The sequence below is a fragment of the Bison bison genome, unplaced genomic scaffold (assembly GCF_000754665.1).
Source record: "Bison bison bison isolate TAMUID 2011002044 unplaced genomic scaffold, Bison_UMD1.0 scf7180017864229, whole genome shotgun sequence".
NCBI lineage: Eukaryota > Metazoa > Chordata > Mammalia > Artiodactyla > Bovidae > Bison > Bison bison.
The window spans coordinates 522311-542867 of NW_011494801.1; the positions used below are offsets into that span (position 1 = coordinate 522311).

The 20557-nt window shown below is 42.4% G+C and overlaps 1 protein-coding gene across 1 annotated transcript in view; it reads right to left on the reverse strand.

Annotated features, from left to right (window-relative positions):
• ILDR2 (immunoglobulin-like domain containing receptor 2) overlaps positions 1-20557 on the reverse strand; it is a 68526-nt gene that overhangs the window by 41561 nt on the left and 6408 nt on the right. Inside the window, exons 2-3 of the mRNA XM_010846031.1 lie at positions 5352-5684; positions 4198-4317 (exon numbers count right to left, since the gene is read on the reverse strand). Coding sequence (XP_010844333.1) covers positions 4198-4317; positions 5352-5684 — 453 coding nt within the window. The remainder of the gene's footprint in view (positions 1-4197; positions 4318-5351; positions 5685-20557) is intronic.

The following is a 20557-nucleotide window of genomic DNA, read 5'->3' on the forward strand; positions in this document are numbered from 1 at the left end:
ACTCTGCAAACCAATGCAAATAGATGAATGAGAACTGGCCCTGGCCATTGAAGAGCTCATGTTCCAGTGCTACTGAGAAGGGTCCAGTGTTGTAATGGAAATTAAGACAAGTATACACGCAGTACCAGGGTCACCACTCACATGAAGTCAAACTAGAATATAAGACTGAAAAGCTTCTGTCCTTTGGCCCTTTTCACTTTATATAATCTTTTTGGGTGACTCATCTATTCTTTCACGGTTGTGACTATCATTCATGACTCTCAAATCTATTATCTCTAATCCCTGTTTTTCCACTGAATTCCAGACCATATTTCTAATTGTCATCAAGACATCTCACATTCCATGTATTAAGAACCAAATTCATTTTCTGGCCTCTCCAACCTGGTTTCCAATCTGTAGCCTCTCTCTTGGTTGACAGAACAGTTGGCTCCCCAGTTAACTATAAATCACGGTGTCCTTTTGACTCATCCCTGTATCTCAATATCCACCACTTCCCTCTCAGAAATGTTTCCATGCTGTCTGTTCTCAGTTCATTACTCTGGTTCAGAATCTCATGCCCTTTCACCTGCAGTACCCCATAACCAAGCCCTCTGTTCTAGTACTCCTCTCTAATGTATTGTCTACCCTGCTACTACTATTCTGATCCTCAAATCTAATTTCATTCCTCTGTGATGGCTTCTTCACTGGCTCCTCTAAGTCTTCAAATGGAACACAAAGTTCTTAGTCTGACATATAAGACACTTGATAATCTTGCTCCATTAACTTTTCCAACTTTACCTTTGTGCGTATAATGAAAACAACAAATTCTCCTTAACTTTGCCTCTGGTTTATCCCTTTAACTAACTCCCTTACTAATTGGTCATCTGAAATTCTACAGTTTTCTATTCCTCACGCTGTGATTATCCTCTAAGAAGAGCTCGTTTCAGTTCCTACAAGCCTCCATCAAGTTTATTCTTATTCTTGTGGAATCAGTTCTTTTAACACTGACCTACCACAAAAGACCACAGTGCATTCCCTCTGGCTTCCTTTTGAGTGAATGCTATCCTGTATGTTCTTGTAACCAACTTGTAACCCTTTTATCTCTGTCATGAGGACTAAATTACCAAGAAGTCATTTTCTCCCTTTATCAGAGTAGTCACATCACTCATATTCATCTACTTTTTAAAACCAATAATTTTAAATTTGAAATAAAGCTCAAAAATAAGTGAGTTGAACACCTTTTACTATAAATAAATGATACAATAACTCAAAAGAAATTTTCCACCTTCTTAAGGACATAGAAATTAATACTCCTAAGAACACTGCATCTTCAGATGCCTCTCCGATTGTTAACAGTTCTTTCTTTATCCTGAGACAGACTCCTTCCCTTTGTAACTTCCACTCCTGGCTCTAGTTTTACCTAGCTACAATGGGTAAGTTTCCAATCCTCCTACACAATTTCACTTCAGATATCTGGAGAGGCTTCCCATGCTCCCTTTCCCAAGACCGAATCCTCCCAGTTCCTCCAACTATTCCTCATAGTAAGTTCGGTGACCACAAGTGGCTCATGACGGTTGTAGTCAGCAAACTGTGGACCATTATCTTCCTACCGAGGTCTTTATCTCCTAGAGGTTGACTTCAGAAACAGGTTGCTCTCTTGGTCTCACATAAAAAGAATACCTCATGAACAGGCCTGCAGGATATAACCACTAAATAATTAGAATTTTAAAAACTGTGACAATATTTTGAAAAATTCCATAATGGGGTGTCAAGACCAAGAAGATTCAGAATGTTGCATTTGGAAAGTAAATATCGCATTCAGGAAATTCTCCTAGATTTCAAACTAACACCTTTAATTAACTAACACAACCAGTGTTGCCCTAAAAAGTTTACATGGCAAATTTACCGTGCTTTGAACATTTCTAATTAATGCGGGATACAGGCTTCCCCAGTGGCTCAGCAGTAAAGAATCCACCTGTAATGCATAAGACCTAGGTTTGATCCCTGGGTCAGGAAGATCCCCTGGAGGAGGAAATGGCAACCCCTCCAGTTTTCTTCCATGGGAAATTTCATGGGCAGAGGAGCCTGGTAGGCTACGGTCCCTGGGGTTGAAAAAGAGTCAGACACAACTTAGCAACTAAACAACAACAATAGCAGAATTATGTGTTTCTCCTCCCTAAGAACTCCACTGTGTATCTGTTTATCTCACAAATGTGCTGCTTCTATCTGATTTGCAGCATCCACATTTGGCCTTTCTGATCCCTTTTTAGGATAACACTAATTTTTCTTATCTTTTCTCCCATCATTGCTGACCTTTTTCATCTGAGCCCTCCTTTCACCTCCCTGTTGGTCCTGAGGATAGCATCTTTGCCCAAGTTACTCTGTATGTTTCAATCCAGAGAAATGCCCTTCATATACTTCAGCACATCCTCTAATGACAAGGCTTTCACTCTATTTATTTCCCCACATTTGCAGAACAGGGACCAAATTATTTCAAGTGGTTTTTACCTGGCCTCCTTTTCCTGCACAAGTAATTACTTTGCTGCAAACGGTTGCACTGGTCAAATAACTTGTGTTCACAATCAGCTAATTGCAGGCTCAATGAGCCACTTGTTCCTTCAAACTTAACCATTAGAGTTGTGTTATTAGGCAGACATTTATCTTTTTATTTCCTACAGATTTACAGAGTCACACAGATCCTAAATCTAACTGCCCTGTAGTCTTTTATAATGTCAATATAAACCTTTTACATTTTTATTTCCTTTTGAATGTATGTCGTATTTCCCATTCTTTTACAGATCACAGCAGTTTTTCATTGCAGCATGCCAGGCTCCTCTGTCCTTGACTATCTCCCAGGATTTGCTCCAATTCATGTGCTTTGAGTCAGTGATGTTACCTAATCATCTCATCCTCTGCTGCCCCCTTCTCCTCTTGCCTTCAATCTTTCCCAGCATAAGGGTCTCTTGCCATGACTTGGCTCTTCACATCAGGTGGCCAAAGTATTGGAGTTTCAGCTTCAGCATCAGTCCTTCTAATGAATATTCGGGTCGATTTCCTTTAGGATTGACTGATTTGATCTCCTTTCAGTCCAAGGGGCTCTCAAGAGTTTTCTCCAGCACCACAATTTGAAAGCATCAATTCATTGATTATTATTAAAGGGTTAATACTTAATAAATATTTACCTTAGTCCATTTTGTAAACCGTAAAATTAAGGCAACAGTAAACCTTATTTGCCAATCATGATAGAATAAAACTAAAAATCCTAAGTAGAAAATCCCATTTTCTCCCTGGGCACTGAATTTCTCACAGGGGGTAAAAATTAACCTTTAATTTTATTTGCCTCTAAAAGAAAGCACCTTATTTGTGCCCCCACATTGTTATCACCTGGTTTCTTAGAGGCTACAAAAAAAGTAATTTCTTTTGAAAACGGCTTCAAGGATGTACATTTTATCCTACAGTTAATGTTTCTTTTCTTAATTTCTGCATATTTTATTCCAGTTTTCTTGTTCAAGTAACATTTATAGAGCATGAAATATGTGCTCAGTTCTTCAGTTTCATACAAGGAGGTCATCTGCCACTGACATTCTTCTAATCCACAAAAGAGAAAAGTAGCCAAAAGTAATGAGTTTTCATTTATGAGGGAATTAATATTAATAAGGATTAGATTATATTTGCTTTGAGACTAATTCAGGCACTTTTAGCTTTCAAGAAATTTGCCCTCCAATTAAACACTAGTAGGTCTACCCCAGAGCTCTTTTCACTGGGTACCTTTTATTATTAAAAGTGCACAGCCATCTTTCCTTAGGATTGCCTTAAGGGGAGATAATCGAATGGGAAAAGATTCCCAAAGGCCTCAGGAGATCCTAACACACCAGTGAATTCCTGTCTCTACCCTGCTTCAAAGGCATATGGCATTTTCCTCACTAGTAGCATATGTAAAGAATAAGCAGAAATAATTCAGGGTTAAAGGTACAAGTGGAAAGGAGGAGAAAAAAACTAAGAAAGCAGAAGAAACATTTAGGCAATGCGAAAAAGGGGATCACAGCAGCCAAGAAACAAAATATAACAAATACTCATTAAAGACCATATTCTGAAATCAGTTTGTGCACCAAAGATAAAGCCTGTGTGTGCAACCTACTGATACACGCAGGGAGAAGTGAGAAGAAGGAGCAGTGCAAGCAGTCTAAGATGAAAATATCGCTGAGGACCGTCACCTACCCAGCACCAGTACTTCCACGGAGTCCTCATTCTTGCCCTCCAGGTCATCAGGGGTGGTGATGATACAGTAGTACAGTCCGCTGTCTCCCCACATGAGTTTTCCAATTTGAAGATCTGCATCTGTTATCACAAAGAGAAGGACCTGATTCTAAATTCTGTCCTTTGAAGAAAACACTGAACAACAGAGGGTGGGTGGAAGTGAGGTGCTTCTGGGTGTCTGCAGTGTTCTATTTTTCAACCTAAATGGTAGCTGATGTGACGTTTGCCTTACTGAAAACAAACTAACAAAACAATGATAAAAACTAGCATCCCTAAGGTGAGAGAATTCACACCCAGAAACTAGTCTAGTTGCAGGCTGGTTTCAGGAATAGAACACTTGCTTTCAACCAGGCTTACAGAGGCCTCTGAAAGCCAAGTAAATTCCAGAATTAACCTGGACTCCTGGAAATGAGCTGAGTTCACAGGAAGTGAAAAGTGTTAGTCACTCAGCCGTATCTGACTCTTTGCAACCCCATAGACTGTTAGCCTGCCAGGTTCTTCTGTCCATGGGATTTTCCAGGCAAGAATACTGGAGAGGATTGCCATTTCCTTCTCCAGGGGATCTCCCCAACCCAGAAATGGAAACCGGGTTTCCTGCATTGCAGGCAGAGTCTTTACCGTCTGAGCCACCAGGGAAGCCCAAGACGGGTTCACAGGAGTTCTTCAAAATTCCAATAATCAAGTAGGTCATACCAGACTTTGGACCTTTTCTTGTCCAAAGCTTTAGAGACCAGGAGAAAAAGTGGAACGGATGCAAAACTGCCTGGGACTTGGGCCATGAAGTGATCTGGCTCTGCACTTACACACATGCATCCCTTTTCCCAGCAGAGAACTTCTAGGGAAGTTTACTTTCTGAGTTAAGGGCAATAAAGCCTGGTGTCAAGCTGTAAAGTATTTGACTGAGAAAGCTTTCACTAGAACCCATTTCAATTCAGTGCTGATAATACATTTATTATCAGACTAAAAGTCAAGCTCATGAAAGCTTCTTGATGCTATCATCTCCCATAAAATCAAACCCCTGAGAGACTGAAAGGGTGCACAGCTGACACCCTCTTGCACCTGTGAAGAAAGAAACCAACCTCCCTCCCATTCCTTAAAAACAGAGGCATTATTACCGTGAACAATCGTGATCTCTCTGCCCCTGTAGAAATCTCCCAGGGTCACAGTCGAGCCCTGTTTAGAAGCCACCACTCGAACAGTCCTCCTGCTGTCTAAGCAATCCAAGTAAGGGTCCCATTCCAGGTTTCTTTTACTGAGAGACTGGGTCCGTGGAGATGACATGCCCAGGGATTCCCCCATGCGATCCTGGCAATAGGACTTGAACTTCCACTGGACGACGGCCGGCTGATGGGAGGATGTAGAGAAGCGGCAGTGGAGCACAGTGGGCTGGAAGAGCATGGCCACCTTCTTCTTGTCGGGCACTGTAACCTGAAGGCCTTCAGCCATGGCTGCAAAACAGAATGAAGATGTCCAAACAGTATCTGTGTCCTGGACCTCACCTCACACTACACAGGCACGCCTTTCTGCCTTAGCTCCCTAACCTGTCCCTCACCTTGTTTTTTCCATCACAATGAAGAACATCAATATCTACCTGGTCGCCCTGTCCAGAATCTGCTCTCATTCCTAATACCCAGTTGGTCACAAAGTCATGTCAACGTGACCTCTTAACATCTTTAATATTTCCATCCCCCTCTTTAACCCCACTACCAGTGCTTCCGTGTATGTTCTTCTCATTTTTTGCCTATAATTTTGCAATAATCTCTTGTCTGGTCTCTCCACCTGCAGTTGCCCACATGTATCCATCCTCCTTGCTATAATTTCAGGTTATCTTTTTAAATCTGACTGTTATGGCTCTCCTTCTTAAAATCCTTCACTCATCCTCCATGGCCTTTAGAACAAAACCCAAAGTTCTCAGCAAGGCGTTTAAGGTGCTTCATCATCTAATTCCTCCTCAGCCTCACTTCTTGCAGCACCTCTGTTTGAGCATCAACCTCAGAGGACAGCAAACTAACAGTTTCCCTAAGTGGGATGTGCTATATCACACCTCTAGATCTTGGCACATCATGTTTCTTGTTTATGGCAAGCTTTTTCCTCACTTATCTTCCTGGGAAACTCATTTTCGTCTTTTAAAACCCAGTTCAGAGGCTTCTTGTCAAGCCTTCTCTGACCAGTCAATCTATGTATCACTTCCTCCTTTGCACCATAGTGTCCCTAGCATTCCCCGCCAGACATTTACTATAATTTTGCAAGTTCTTCTTTTCACACCATCAGACTTGTCGGGTCAACTAAGTAACGTGTCCTATTTAGCTGTCCTGGCTCCTGAAGCCCATAGACACTAAACTATTTGATAAATGAGGAAAATGAATCCAGGAAGTATGAATTTAGGAGAAAGTGACTTCCCTTCTAGCTGGTGACCAAGCAAAGGAGACAGAGATTAAGGGGGAAAGAAGGCTTTGAGAGAAATGGGAGAATTTCAGATCAAAAGCAGTAGACCAAGTTCAAAAGCTTTGAAGGCGATCCAAAAAGAGGTGGGGGGAGACTAGAAAGCAGATGAGAAGTTTAAGTGTTAAAAAGATCAATTTGAAGCTTGGTGTCCAAGAAAGAGAGGGAAGTTTCCATGAATGAAAGCCCAGGGGAGTGTTTGAGAGGCAAAGGGCTTCTATGAACTCAATGGTAAGGTCTAGAAACTCCAGACAAAGAGAACACAACTTCTTCAGGTTACTGGGAGAGTTAAGAGTTTCTAGCTTGATCTAATTCTGCTTTGAAACAGAAGCAGAATCATGATGAGAAGCAAAAAAAGGAATATGAATAAAAAGACAGGATAAAGAGGTCCAGAGTTGAAACCAGGAGGCTGCCAAGCCACCTTCAGGTAGCTTGAGGTAAAGAGTTTCACCCTAGAATTGCAGATGGACTTCAGAGGCAGGAGGACTAGTTTCCTAGGGGGGCCTACTATCCTTCATTACTGCCCATGGTCACGATGACAGCCCACAAAGCAAACTCACTCTCACAACTCGAATATGCATTTATTCATGACTCTTCATAGAGTCACGAATAATAGCTTTATAGCTCGCTCAACAAGGGCAAGATACCACATTTGTACTCACTTCTGATTTCCAGACTAGTGACTCTCCCCCATGAAAGCACTGTGAAAACTAGGTTTTAATTCCTGTTAGGAAGAAAAGGTTTTCATCCTATGGAATTGGGAAGTGAATACAGCAGAGTATTTAAGATTTAGTATTTTGAACCTTAAGTGCTGGATAGCTACAATAAATAAAGGAATGGGCAAGTAAATGAATGAATATTAATATGAAAATTTCTAGGACTTCACAAATTTCTAAGACTTCACATTTATGTTTAAATGACATAAACAGCATAGTATAGTAAAAGAACATTGGCATCAAAGAGATAAGGCTTTGAATCTCATCTGGCTACACACTAATGGTAAGGCCTAAATGAAGCCTCTTAAGCAACCTTCACCTGTAAAATGAGCCTCATATTCCTTAACTCAACAGAGTTGTTAAACCTTCTCTCTCTGGGTGCCTGCAGAGAGAGGACTCTTTAAGAGCACCTTGACCATGACCCATAGATGGTACATCTCAAATGAGAACCCTCCCTTACCTTTCCTGCCTTTGCCCTTGACTCCCATTCAGAGGCTCTTGAATCTTGATGACCATTCATCACCAAAAGGTTTCATTATAGCCAGAGTATGTAGATCAGTGCCAGCGAGGGGCAGATAATTCCCATCTGGAAGCAGAAAAGAACCTCCTAGGCTCTGCTGCTTCCCTCCACCACCCTCAAATGCTGGTGTCACTGATCCTGTTCTTCCCAACTCACACATCTAGAATCTAGATGACAAAGACTTGTGTGTTATTGTTGTTGTTTTCCTATAGTTTCTCCTTGAATTCTATTGCATTAATTTTTAATCTTGTAATTCTTCAAATCCTTATTCACAGTCTGATTTTCCAGGTAACAAAATGGGACAGAGAGGTGAAATGACTTCAGTGAGCAGTCGCTGAGGCTGGATGACCAGTCACAGGTATTGACCAATCACAATGCTGGCTGCTGACCAACCACCTTTCTTCTCTGCTACCTATTCAGGCTCTACTTGGGAAATGAAATATTTCCTAGCCCTTCCAGGATAAATGAAACTAGCAAAGGAGGCAGGTGCAACACAAAAAGTGTTGGGGGAAGGGTTGTTTAAGTATAGGGTTTTCTTCGTTAGATGATTACTAAGGATAACCTCCTTCTCAGCTCTATTCTCTGTTAATGAGATTAGACACTTGACCAAGCCATGAGACACCATTAATTATTGTTTTTTAAAATCGTGGACTCCCTTAATTATTAACAGAGGTTAGTCAACTCAGTTTCTTCTATGACATACACATAAGCTCATGTTCCAAAGAATAAAGACTATGTTTTCAGAACATAGTCTTTATAGCATGATAGTTAAAGGCATGGATTTTAGAGGGAGTTCTCATTTAAAATCCAAGTCTTACCATTTCCTAACTGCATGACTTGCAGTAGATTACTCCTCTTAGGAGTTTCGGTTTCCTTACTGGTAAAACCAGAATAACTAACTATTTTGTGGAGCTGTTTGAGGGTTAAATAAGATTTTATCCTAAGCATTTAGGATAATACTGATGTAAAGTAAGCACTCAATAAATGTAGTTGTTGCTGCTGCTGTCAATAACAATCTGTTGATTTCTGTAAAGCCATATAACCTAGAGCTGCTGCTGCTGCTGCTAAGTCGCTTCAGTCATGTCTGACTCTGTGCGACCCCATAGACGGCAGCCCAACAGGCTCCCCTGTCCCTGGGATTCTCCAGGCAAGAACACTGGAGTGGGTTGCCATTTCCTTCTCCAATGCATGAAAGTGAAAAGTGAAAGGGAAGTCGCTCAGTCGTGTCCAACCCTCAGCAACCCCATGGACTGCAGCCTTCCAGGCTCCTCCGTCCATGGGATTTTCCAGGCAAGAGTACTGGAGTGGGGTGCCATTGCCTTCTTCTAATCTAGAGCTAGGTGAGCACAAAGGTGTGAGTTATAGGGCAGAATGGGCAGAAACTACAAAGGAATAGTATTGCAGACTGGGTAATTCGGTATCAAACAATGACTGGGTGCACAGCACAGTCACATCCATAGCTCCCAGCAGTTGGAAATAGAGCGTACCCCTGAGTGTGTGCACATACATAGACATGTATACATATTGCAGGGACAATGAAAATCCTGGGAATCTAAGCTCGGGATACATCTGGATAGCTGGAGAGGCCAGAACTAGGAATTTCAAGGAAATGTCAGTTTATTGAACATTTGAGGACCAGAGTGAAGAGTTAGAAAGCTAAAGAAGCCAATCCCTGCATTAGCTCTAGGAGCTTCCAAACTGTAGGATACACGGCACCCAGGTCCCAAGCCTGTCCTGGCCAGCCCTGTTAGATGCCCCATTCCCACCAGAAGGCGAGGCCTAGAACTGCTCTTCTGGCCCTAACCCTGGGTTCTGGGTGAGGGCTGCGATTCCCACACCCACTGAGCCACGTCTTTCCCTCAGTCCTTGCTTATATTAGGCTGTGTTTCCACCTGGCTTGCAATCCACTGGGATCAAAGGCTTGTCCCGAGATCCAGCCCTGCTTGCTTGGGCCCTGATATAAGGTCCTTCTCCTGAGAACTAGGTTTTGTTTCCAATATACTCACACACGACTGATCTATATCTGAAACTGTAAAGTGCTATTCACTCAACTTCAAAAAACACCACTCATGGAATCCTGACTCCTGTGCCAGATCAGGCCCCTCAGAGTCACAGCAAGTCTGGATGAGGACCAAGACTGACAGTCTCCTGTGGACACTGAGGTTTGGCCTGGGAACACCCTCCCTCTGACTCTAGTTCCCAAGAGATCTGCCCTGGGGCTAGGTTAGTGTCCTGAACTTGAGTCCCACCTCTTATAGATTTTTTTTTTCCTATGTCACCACCTGTCAGATGTCAAAAACCTAGTACTTCTTATGCTGGTCTATACAGACTAATAAGAACATCTTTGAATGCCAGGTAAATAAACTGAAATTTTTCAGCCATTTTGTAATGTTCACCTGTGCATTTGATCTAAGAAATCTTATTCTGCCATGTTTCTAACTACCAGTTTGCCTCAGACCCTCAACTTTATGAAACCTCATCTGCATGTTTAACAGATACTTCAAATTAAACAGGATTTCCCTGGCGGCTCAGACAGTAAAGCTTCTGCCTTCAATGCAGGAGACCCGGGTTCAATCCCTGGGTCAGGAAGATCTCCTGGAGAAGAAAATGGCAACCCACTCCAGTATTCTTGCCTGGAGAATCCCATGGACGGAGGAGCTTGGTAGGCTACAGTCCATGGGGTCACAAAGAGTCTGACATGACTGAGCGACTTCACTTTCTTTATTCCAATTAAACATACATCCCTTTCTCTTTTCCCACCTCAACTCTTGCTCATAGACTGGTCTTCCTTGTCTCCCTAGCTCTTTTGCCAATGCAGCCCTTGTTCTGTGCCTGCACATAGAAATTAAAGCTTTGATCATTTCCTCTTTGTCTCTACCCACTTTCAGTGGTCACTAATTCCAAATCTTTCTCCAATGTGACTCTTCTCTATTCCTACGGTCATTCCTAGTGGGAATAAATCAGGTAGAAAATGTGTTAAGTGTCATTCATGTAGTAGCTTAATTCTCTCAAAAAATCCTATAAAGTAGATATTATCATTACATCCATTTTATAGATGAAGAAACTGATTCTCAGAGAATGTATGTATCTTGCCTAACACATGAGGGTTAGCAAGTGACAGATTTGAAGCTAGGCTTTTACTGTTCTTTAGTCATTAAGTTGTGTTTGACACTTTTGCAACGCCATGGACTATAGCCTATGAGGCTCCTCTGGCCATGCAATTTCTCAGACAAGAATACTTGAGTGGGTTGCCATTTCCTTCTCCAGGGAATCTTCCCAACTCAGGGATCAAACCTGGGGCTCCTGCATTGGCAGGTGTATTCTTTACCACTGAGCCACCAGAGAAGCCCAGACCTAGACTGGGCCCAAAACTCTTACTATCACTTTACACAAGTCCTCATTACCTTCCTGGTTCTATAATAGCCTCTTCTGTGGTCTCCCTACTTCTAGCCCAGTGCACTCTCCACATTTTTTATATCTAGAATATTCTTTCAGAAAAGACAGTCTCCTGTTTTAAGGCTCAAAAGATTCCCCACTCCTTCCAGGATAAGGTCCAAATGCCTTGACATGGCATGTAAGATTTTCTCCATTATTTGGCCCCACACATGTTCCAGGCATACTAAGATGTTTTCCATTCTTTTATTATAAACATGTTAGTTGCCCAGCTGGGGAAACATCAGGACATGTAGCTGAGGAGTTTCTGGGAGGCAGACAGGGAGAAGCACTGAGTGTAGGTCATGCACACACATGAGAAGCAGATGCTGGCACAATGGGAAGGCTGGGACTCGGAATCTGGGCGCTGGTGACACCAGAAAGGATTTGTGTTTTGAAGCTCTTATAAAGACGTTAACAGAGGTATGGGAAGAATCCATGTTTCACTCTACAAAATAAAACAAGGATCCCCCCAAACTGGAAGGAGACTGCTTAGAGAAGACGACAAAAGACAGAAAAAGGAGGTAAGTCAAATAAGGGATCATACTATATAGAACACATCTGTAAAAATTAGGATTCCTGACCAAAAGAAGCACCAGATGATATTGAAGATTGAAGATTATAGGTGGTTTTCTCTATTTGCAAAAGGAGTCATCATTCTTGGATCATCAGACCATTCTTCCAGTTTATACTGTGCCCCTGATCTTCAGGAAAACTGCCCTTGACTATCTAGCTCAAATTCATTCAAAAACATGTTTTAAAATACAGTGTTAAGTTCTGGGGAAATAAATTTAAAAGACCATCTTCTGATCTTGAAAAATTCAATATAAACTGAATTTTATATATTGAACCAATATAAATTGGTTTCTAACTCTAAGGTCCCTGAGGGCAAGGACTAGGATTTGGTGGATTTCAGTTCAGCTCAGTTGCTCAGTTGTGTCCAATTCTTTGCGACCCCATGGACTGCAGCACGCCAGGCTTCCCTGTCCATCACTAACTCCCAGTGTTTATTCAAACTCATGTACACCGAGTTGGTGATGCCATCAAACCATCTCATCCTCTGTTGTCCCCTTCTCCTCTTACCTTCAATCTTTCCCAGCATCACAATCTTTTCCAATGAGTCAGTTCTTTGCATCAGGTGGCCTAAGTATTGGGAGTTACAGTTTCAGCATCAGTCCTGCCAGTGAATATTCAGGACTGATCTCCCTTAGGATGGACTGGTTAAATCTCCTTGCAGTCCAAGGGACTCTTAAGAGTCTTTTCCAACACCACAGTTCAAAAGCATCAATTCTTTGGTGTTAAGCTTTCTCTAAAGTCCAACTCTCACATCCATACATGACTAGATGGAATACCATAGCTTTGACTAGATGCACTTTTGTTGGCAAAGTAATATCTCTACTTTTTAATATGCTGTCTAGGTTGGTCATAACTTTTTTTCTAAGGAGCAAGCATCTTTTAACTTCATGGCTGCAGTCACCATTGCAGTGATTTTGGAGCCCAAGAAAATAAAGTCTGTCACTGCTTCCACTGCTTCCCCATCTATTTGCCATGAATTGATGGGACCAGATGCCATGATCCTAATTTTCTGAATGTTGTGTTTTAAGCCAACTTTTTCACTCTCCTCTTTCACTTTCATCAAGAGGCTCTTTAGTTCTTCACTTTCTGCCATAAGGGTGTTGTCATCTGCATATCTGAGGTTATTGATATTTTTCCCAGCAATCTTGAGTCCAGCTTGTGCTTCCTCCAGCCCAACATTTCTCATGATGTGCTCTGCATATAAGTTAAATAAGCAGGGTAACAATATACAGCCTTGATGTACTCCTTTCCCTTTTTGGAACCAGTCTGTTGTTCCATGTCTAGTTCTAACTGTTGCTTCCTGACCTGCATCCAGATTTCTCAAGAGGCAGGTCAGGTGGTCTGGTATTCCCATCTCTTTTAGAATTTTCCACAGTTTATTGTGATCCACACAGTCAAAGGCTTTGGCATAGTCAATAAAGCAGAAGTAGATGATGTTTTTCTGGAACTCTCTTGCTTTTTTGATGATCCAGCAGATGTTGGCAATTTGACCTCTGGTTCCTCTGCCTTTTCTAAATCCAGCTTGGTGGATTTGGTTGACTCTGTATCCTCATTATACAGCAAGGCCATAAAATAGAGCTGAAGCTCACAAAACGTGGAATGAATCAAAGAATGAATGAAGAAATGAATAAGTGAATCCAAAGGGTCTTTCTCAGCAGGTGGTCCTCAGTGCAGAGAATGGATTCTGACCAATAACTAGAAAAGCTGCTTAAAGGCAGAGTGATGAGTGACAGCTCAGCGCATCAGGCCCCATCTCAGCTAATCACCAGGGGTGCCTAGTTACCAGGCCAGGGAGGATCAGCTACAAGTATAGACAGTGCCTCCTTACATATGGCAAAATAAGTTCCTGCCCCAATTCTCATGTGAAAAAAAAGGAGTCTCTACATGAGGAATTGTGTTCTTGGAAGGATAACAAAAGCAGTATCTACAGCAATGCTGTTCTTATTTTAGCACTTTCTTTTTTTTCAAAGCAAGTCCCTTTTCCCCACTAGTTGTAAGCTATTCCTGCCAGCATTTTTGAGATGCAGATCTATAAGCACAGACACATTTTAGAGAAGTAAAGATTGCTGCTAAAGATAATGGAAAATTATTATCACCACAGACCGGCATCTTTAGGAATTGTATATCAAGCTCATCCATCCTTTAACTCTTGAAGCCCTCAGAATTGCCCATTCACCAGCATATCTTGGCTTTCAGAGCCCTGAGTTTTTCCTTCATTCAATATGACAATACGTATCTCCTTTTTCCTGCCGTTAAGTTAGATCTTTAAGAAATTCATCTTTTTGTCCTCACATTTTTAACATACTGTGCCAATTTCCTATGACATTGTCTTAGGAACAACTGATAGGCGGGTTTTCTAAGTGTAAGAGATGGATAATGGGTGCTAAAGCATCTCCACTGGGTTTGGTCCAGTGTGCCCATCCCTGAGTACTGTCAGCATGGAAAACAAAGCATTTTGGGAAATTCTGACCTACAGGCTCAATTTTTAAAGACAAAGCACAACGTGAACCTTTTAGCCACCAGAAGTAAAAACTATTCATCTTTTGATATAGCTGGGTCATAAAATAAAAAAGGCTTTACCAAGAATCATAGACATTCCCTTGCCTATTTTCTAAGCCTAGTTCTCCAGTTTGCTTATTGGTCCTATAGGTTAATCAATTTTCTTTCAATAAATTTCTTTCTGTCCAATTGCTTAAATTGAACAGAATCAGTTTCTCTTGTTTCCTACCACAGTACCTAATGGCTTGATACATTTTAGGGTTAGGGTGACCAGATGTACTATTTTGAGATTAAAAGTATGACAACATTCTTCCATATTTTCTCCCCAAGGGTCCTAAAAAGCATCAGTATCTCCCCATTTCTATGGGCTAAAGTAAACACTGGTGTTACCCTTGCTCAGGTGGGCGTTGCTCATGGCCTACTTATTATTCGCTGCCTATAACTCTGGCCCTTGTGCACACAGAGCTTGCCATTCATTAAGCATATGTCCTGTGTGCCCCACTGAGCCACGCTATCCCGTTCTCTGCCACCACTGTGCAAATGAAAGCCAGAAGCACATCTCCTTTCTATTTGATTTGCTCATCTTCCAGAGATCTGAAGCAAGCTCATGGGTAATGTCTAGCTGGCTTACATGCTGTTCCAGTGTGACCAAAGCAGTACTAAAAGAGGTCAGTCTACCCTGCACGGCCCAGGAACTGTGGAAACGGTTCTGATTCAATCAGGTGGGTCAGACTCCTTGGATGGACCAGCCATTTGGGCAGAGAAAGCTCCTGTAAGAAAGCTCTTCTCCACTTTCATCAACTTGTTACCTGTATGTCTAGTTTAGATCTCTTACCCAAGCTCCAAACCCAAATATATAACTTCTTTTTCCATCCGGATGTTACACAATCACCCCAAACTCATCATTCTATAGATGGAGATGCTAACTGTCCACTTCTTTTAGAAACAGAACCTTCCAGGTTTTAATCTGGCCACCAAGACAGCCACATATTATATTTCCTAGCCTCCCTTGTAGCTAATTATGGTCATAGGACTAGATTCAGGACATAGTGAGGAGGGGTGATGTATGCGATTTCCACGTCACCTCCCTAAAAACAAACTACTTGATCCTCTGTTTTCCTTGCTTCTACTAGCTGAAAAATACCTATCACTGGAGCAGTCTTGAGAGCCACATATGGGAACAGTAGACTCAGTCCCACTAGTTCTCTTCTGTTATAAGAGAGAGAAAAAAAAACTATTTTATGTGAGTTTTAAACTATTATTAGGGTCTCTTTGTTACAGCATCTTAGGCTTACTCTAACTAATATAATGCAAAAAACTGAACCTATATCTCCCTCCCTTACAAGTTCCTCCTCCTATATTAGTTCATGTCCATAAATGGCATTCTAGCAATCCCAAGACAGGAACCTGGAGACATCTTTGATACTCTTGTCTTTCAACTTCCACTTGCAACCAGGCCAGGATTACTTCCTCCATCTCTTGTCACTGTCTACTCCTCTCATCGTCACTGCACCACCGGAGCTCAGAATCTCGTCATGTCTCCCTTCTCTTTCTGCAAGGGTCTTCTAGCTGGTTTTTGCTGCATGTCTGTCTACATCTAATCTACCCTCCACGTTGAGGTTCAAATAATATTTCTAAAATGCACATCTGGTCATAGCACTCCTTTGCTCTCACACTTTCAAATACTCCCTGTAGGCATTCAGAAGTACAAGACTCATTTTAGATGGAGGCACCTCTTCCATGGGGCTTTCTGCCTGCAATGCTGGAGACTCTGGTTCAATTTCTGGGTCACGAAGATCCCCTGGAGAAGGGACAGGCTACCCACTCACATTAAATAAAAAAAAAAAAAAGGAAAATATTTGTACTTTCCAAAAAACATCATGTCCTCTTTTGATTCCTGGCTTTTGCACATGCTGTCTCCTCTGTAAATTTCCCTTCCCTCAATCCCACTCTTCCTCTAGTAACACCAACTTATCTTTCCTGACTTCCTCAGCTATCACTTCTTATATAAAATTTCTTCTTGCTCTTACTGCAGTCATAGTACCCTAGAGAATCACATAATCTTGTCTAAGAATTTTCTATTTAGTCATCTGTCTTGGTCATTATTAATAACAACAAGCTCTCTCCTGAAGGCTTTTAAAAACTGCTACGTAGTAGGTACTCCGGAGAAGGCAATGGCAACCCACTCCAGTACTCTTGCCTGGAGAACCCCATGGACGGAGGAGCCTGGTGGGCTACAGTCCATGGGGTCGCTAAGAGTCAGACGTGACTGAGCAACTTCACTTTCACTTTTCACTTTCATGCATTGGAGAAGAAAATGGCAACCCACTCCAGTATTCTTGCCTGGAGAATCCCAGGGACAGAGGAGCCTGTTGGGCTGCTGTCTATGGGGTCACACGGAGTCGGACACGACTGAAGTGACTTAGCAGCAGCAGCAGTAGGTACTCAGCACATTCAGTTGAATGATTTAACCCAGTTGATAGATTGTATTATTTGTTCCCCGTTGGTTTTCTCTCTTCACTCTTGCATTGTTCCCTGTAGGCAGAGTACACTTACCACTCCATAGACTATGGCTTGGCCAGGTGACACGTTTGGCTAATGAAATGTGAGTACATATGCCATAAGACTTGTCCAAGGAGAAGCTTAAAAGGCATTTGTGGCATTTGGCTCTGTGCCCTCTCCCTACCAGCCTTGAGTCCTCCACCAGGAGAATAGCATGCCCACATTGTGGCTGCTCCTTCATCCTGGGTCTTGGAATAAGAAGACATCTGGAAATGAGCCAAGTCCACCAATTCTAGCCAATTCACAGTTGACCTGCAGCTGACTGCATCTCTCATATAATATGAACAACTAAACATTTGGTGTTGTGAGCTATCGAGATTATGAGGTTGATTATTGCTACATCAAAATGCTGACTAATATTCCTATTTTGGGCCCATAAAAAGTATTGAGCGCATACTATGTGCCAAATACTGTGCTAGGAATTGTACATCATTTCATTTTAATGATCACAACAACCCTATAAGGTAAGTTAGCTTTCCCATTTTAAAGCTAAAGAAAACAAGGTAAACTATTAATTTAGTCTTTAAATCCAAGTCAGTTTGAGCCTTATCCCTCTCTCCCAACTGCCTCCTGATGAGCCCAGGGCAAGGGAGGAGTGACGATGCAGGATTCCAGCTGAATGTGAAGGTTCTACTCCTAATTTAGAGCAATACTTCCTGCAGGGCTCCAGCCGCTGGAGGAGAACAGGGAAGCAGCATGTTCTTCTGAGTTCTTCCTTGTTTCTTGGCCCATAAAGAACTCTAGTCATCCAAGATGCCTTCTTTCATTTCCAGCAAGCCAGAAGCTATCTTAAAGACCAAGATTTTAAAGCTACATATGCTACCTCTTGTGTGGCTCCTGGATACACAGTACCGGCCGCTACTCCCAGATGGGCTCTGACATGCCAGCAGTCTCTGCTGTCACAGGGCCACATCTGATGCTCTCCTGTGCCTCACTGGAGCACTCCTCACTCACTCCTTTCCTGTAGATCTTAGGATTTAATTAGAAATACTAAATGCTATTCTTTACCACTTTCCCCTGTAATATTTCCCCGAGTTCTGTGAATTCTGAGCCTCATTACCCAATGCCCTATGACAGATAACCACGTTGTGCTGTTGTTAGTCTCTAAGTCATGTCTGACTCTGTGACCCCATGGACTGTAGCCCACCAGGCTCCTCTGTCCATGGAATTTCCCAGGCAAGAATACTGGAATGGGCTGCCATTTCCTCCTCCAGGGGATCTTTCCAACCCAGGGATCAAATGTGTGATCTCCTGCTTGGCAGGTGGATTCTTTATCACTGGGCCATCAGGGAAACCCAGACACCTGGATTTGTTCCCTTAAGTCAGGAGTTCTAGTTTCACCCACCTTAACTAGAAAATGTTTCCCTTGGATTCAGGCATTTGAAACAACCAAGTCATATGGAAGTCAATGACATTATTTCTTATTTTTAATCAATAAGATACAATGGACTTAGACAAGTCATTTACTTCCTCTGAGCCTTATTCTTCTTATGTATAGGTAGATGATAACCAGCCTTATTTAGAAGGATCAAAAGAGATTTTAAAAAGTCATAAAACACATTTAAAAAGTATTGCATGCATGCTCAGTCATGTCTGACTCTTTGCAACCCCATGGGCTGTAGCCTGCCAGGCTCCTCTGTCCATGGAACTTTCAAGGCAAGAAAACTGGAGTGGGTTGCCATTTCCTACTCCAGGGGATCTTCCTGAGTCAGGGACTGAACCAGTGTCTCTTGCATCTTCTGCACTGGCAGGCAGATTCTTTACCACTCACAAAACCAGAAAAGCATTATAGTATCTAAGCAAGAGCAACAATTAGATTATACCTTTCTTTATAATTCCTAATTGGGGGAAAATCAGTATAAAAGCTAAAATAATTGGAAGGAGTAAAGAGGTAAGTCTTTTCATACTGTTCATGGGGTTCTCAAGGCAAGAATACTGAAGTGGTTTGCCATTCCCTTCTCCAGTGGACCACATTCTGTCAGAAAGATTGAGGGCAGGAGGCGAAGGGGACGACAGAGGATGAGATGGTTGGATGGCATCATTGACTCAATGGACATGGGTTTAGGCGGACCCCAGGAGTTGGTGATGGACAGGAAGGCCTGGTGTGCTGAGATTCATGGGGTCGCAAAGAGTCAGACACGACTGAGCGACTGAACTGAACTGAACTGAAAGAGGTGAGTGTGTCCTGGAACAAAAAGTTGAGACCAGAAAGGACATTTGAGGGCCATGTTGGCTAGAGCAGGATTCATCCCACCTGGCCCAAAGAACTTGACTCTCTTCAACAGTTCCCCCAATATGACAACATTTAATTGTTTAGAGTTGACCCTATCCTGTCCACCAGGCACTGGGTGCTACTCATTCCTCTGAAAATGCTAACATGTGCTCTCCTTTCCCAGCTGCTGTTTTTCATTCCAATCATTGGTGGTCAGAGAAAGGCTGAAGATAACAGGGGCTCCCTCTGTGGCTCCTCACTGAGGACGTTTTGTTTCTGTTTGTTCAGTTGCTAAGTTGAGTTTGATTCCCTGTAACCCAATGAACTGCAGCACACCAGGCTTCCCTGTCCTTCACAGTCTCCCAGAGTTTGCTCAAATTCATATCCATTGAGTCAGTGATGCTTTCTAATCATCTTGTCCTCTGCTTCCCCCTTCTCCTTTTAAGCCTTAAATCTTTCCCAGCATCAGGGTCTTTCCCAGTGAGTTGGCTCTTTGCCTCAGGAGGCCAAAGAAAGTTAGCTTCAGTCCTTCCAAAGAATATTCAGGGTTGATCTCGTTTAGGATGGACTGGTTTGATCTCCGTGCTGTCCATGGGACTCTGAAGAGTCTTCTCCAGCATTACAGTTAGAAAGCATCGATTCTTTGGCACTCAGCCTTCTTTATGGTTCTACTCTTACATCCATACATGACCACTGGAAAAACATAGCCTTGACTAGACGGACCTTTGTCAGCAAAGTGATGTCTCTGCTTTTCAATATGCTATCTAGGTTGGTCATAGTTTTCCTTCCAAGGAGCATGCGTCTTTTAATTTCATGGCTACAATTACCATCAGTAATGGCAACCCACTCCAGTACTCTTGCCTGGAAAATCCCATGGATGGAGGAGCCTGGTAGGCTGCAGTCCATGGGCTTGCTAAGAGTCGGACACGACTCGGCGACTTCACTTTCACTTTTTACTTTCATGCATTGGAGGAAGAAATGGCAACCCACTCCAGTGTTCTTGCCTGGAGAATCCCAGGGACGGTGGGGCCTGGTGGGCTGTTGTCTATGGGGTCACACGGAGTCGGACACGACTGAAGTGACTTAGCAGCAGCAGCAGCAGCAGCAGTGATTTTGGAGCTCAAAAAAATAAAATCTGCCACTGCTTCTACTTTTTCCCCTCCTATTTGCCATGAAGTGTTGGGACTGGATTTCATGTTCTTAGTTTTTTGAATGTTGAGTTTCAAGTCAGCTTTTTTACTCTCCTCTTTCACCCTCAACAAGAGGCTCTTAAGTTTCTCTTTACTTTCTGCCATTAGAGGGGTATCATCTGCATATCTGAGGTTGTTGATATTTCTCTCAGCAATCATTCCAGGTTCCTAT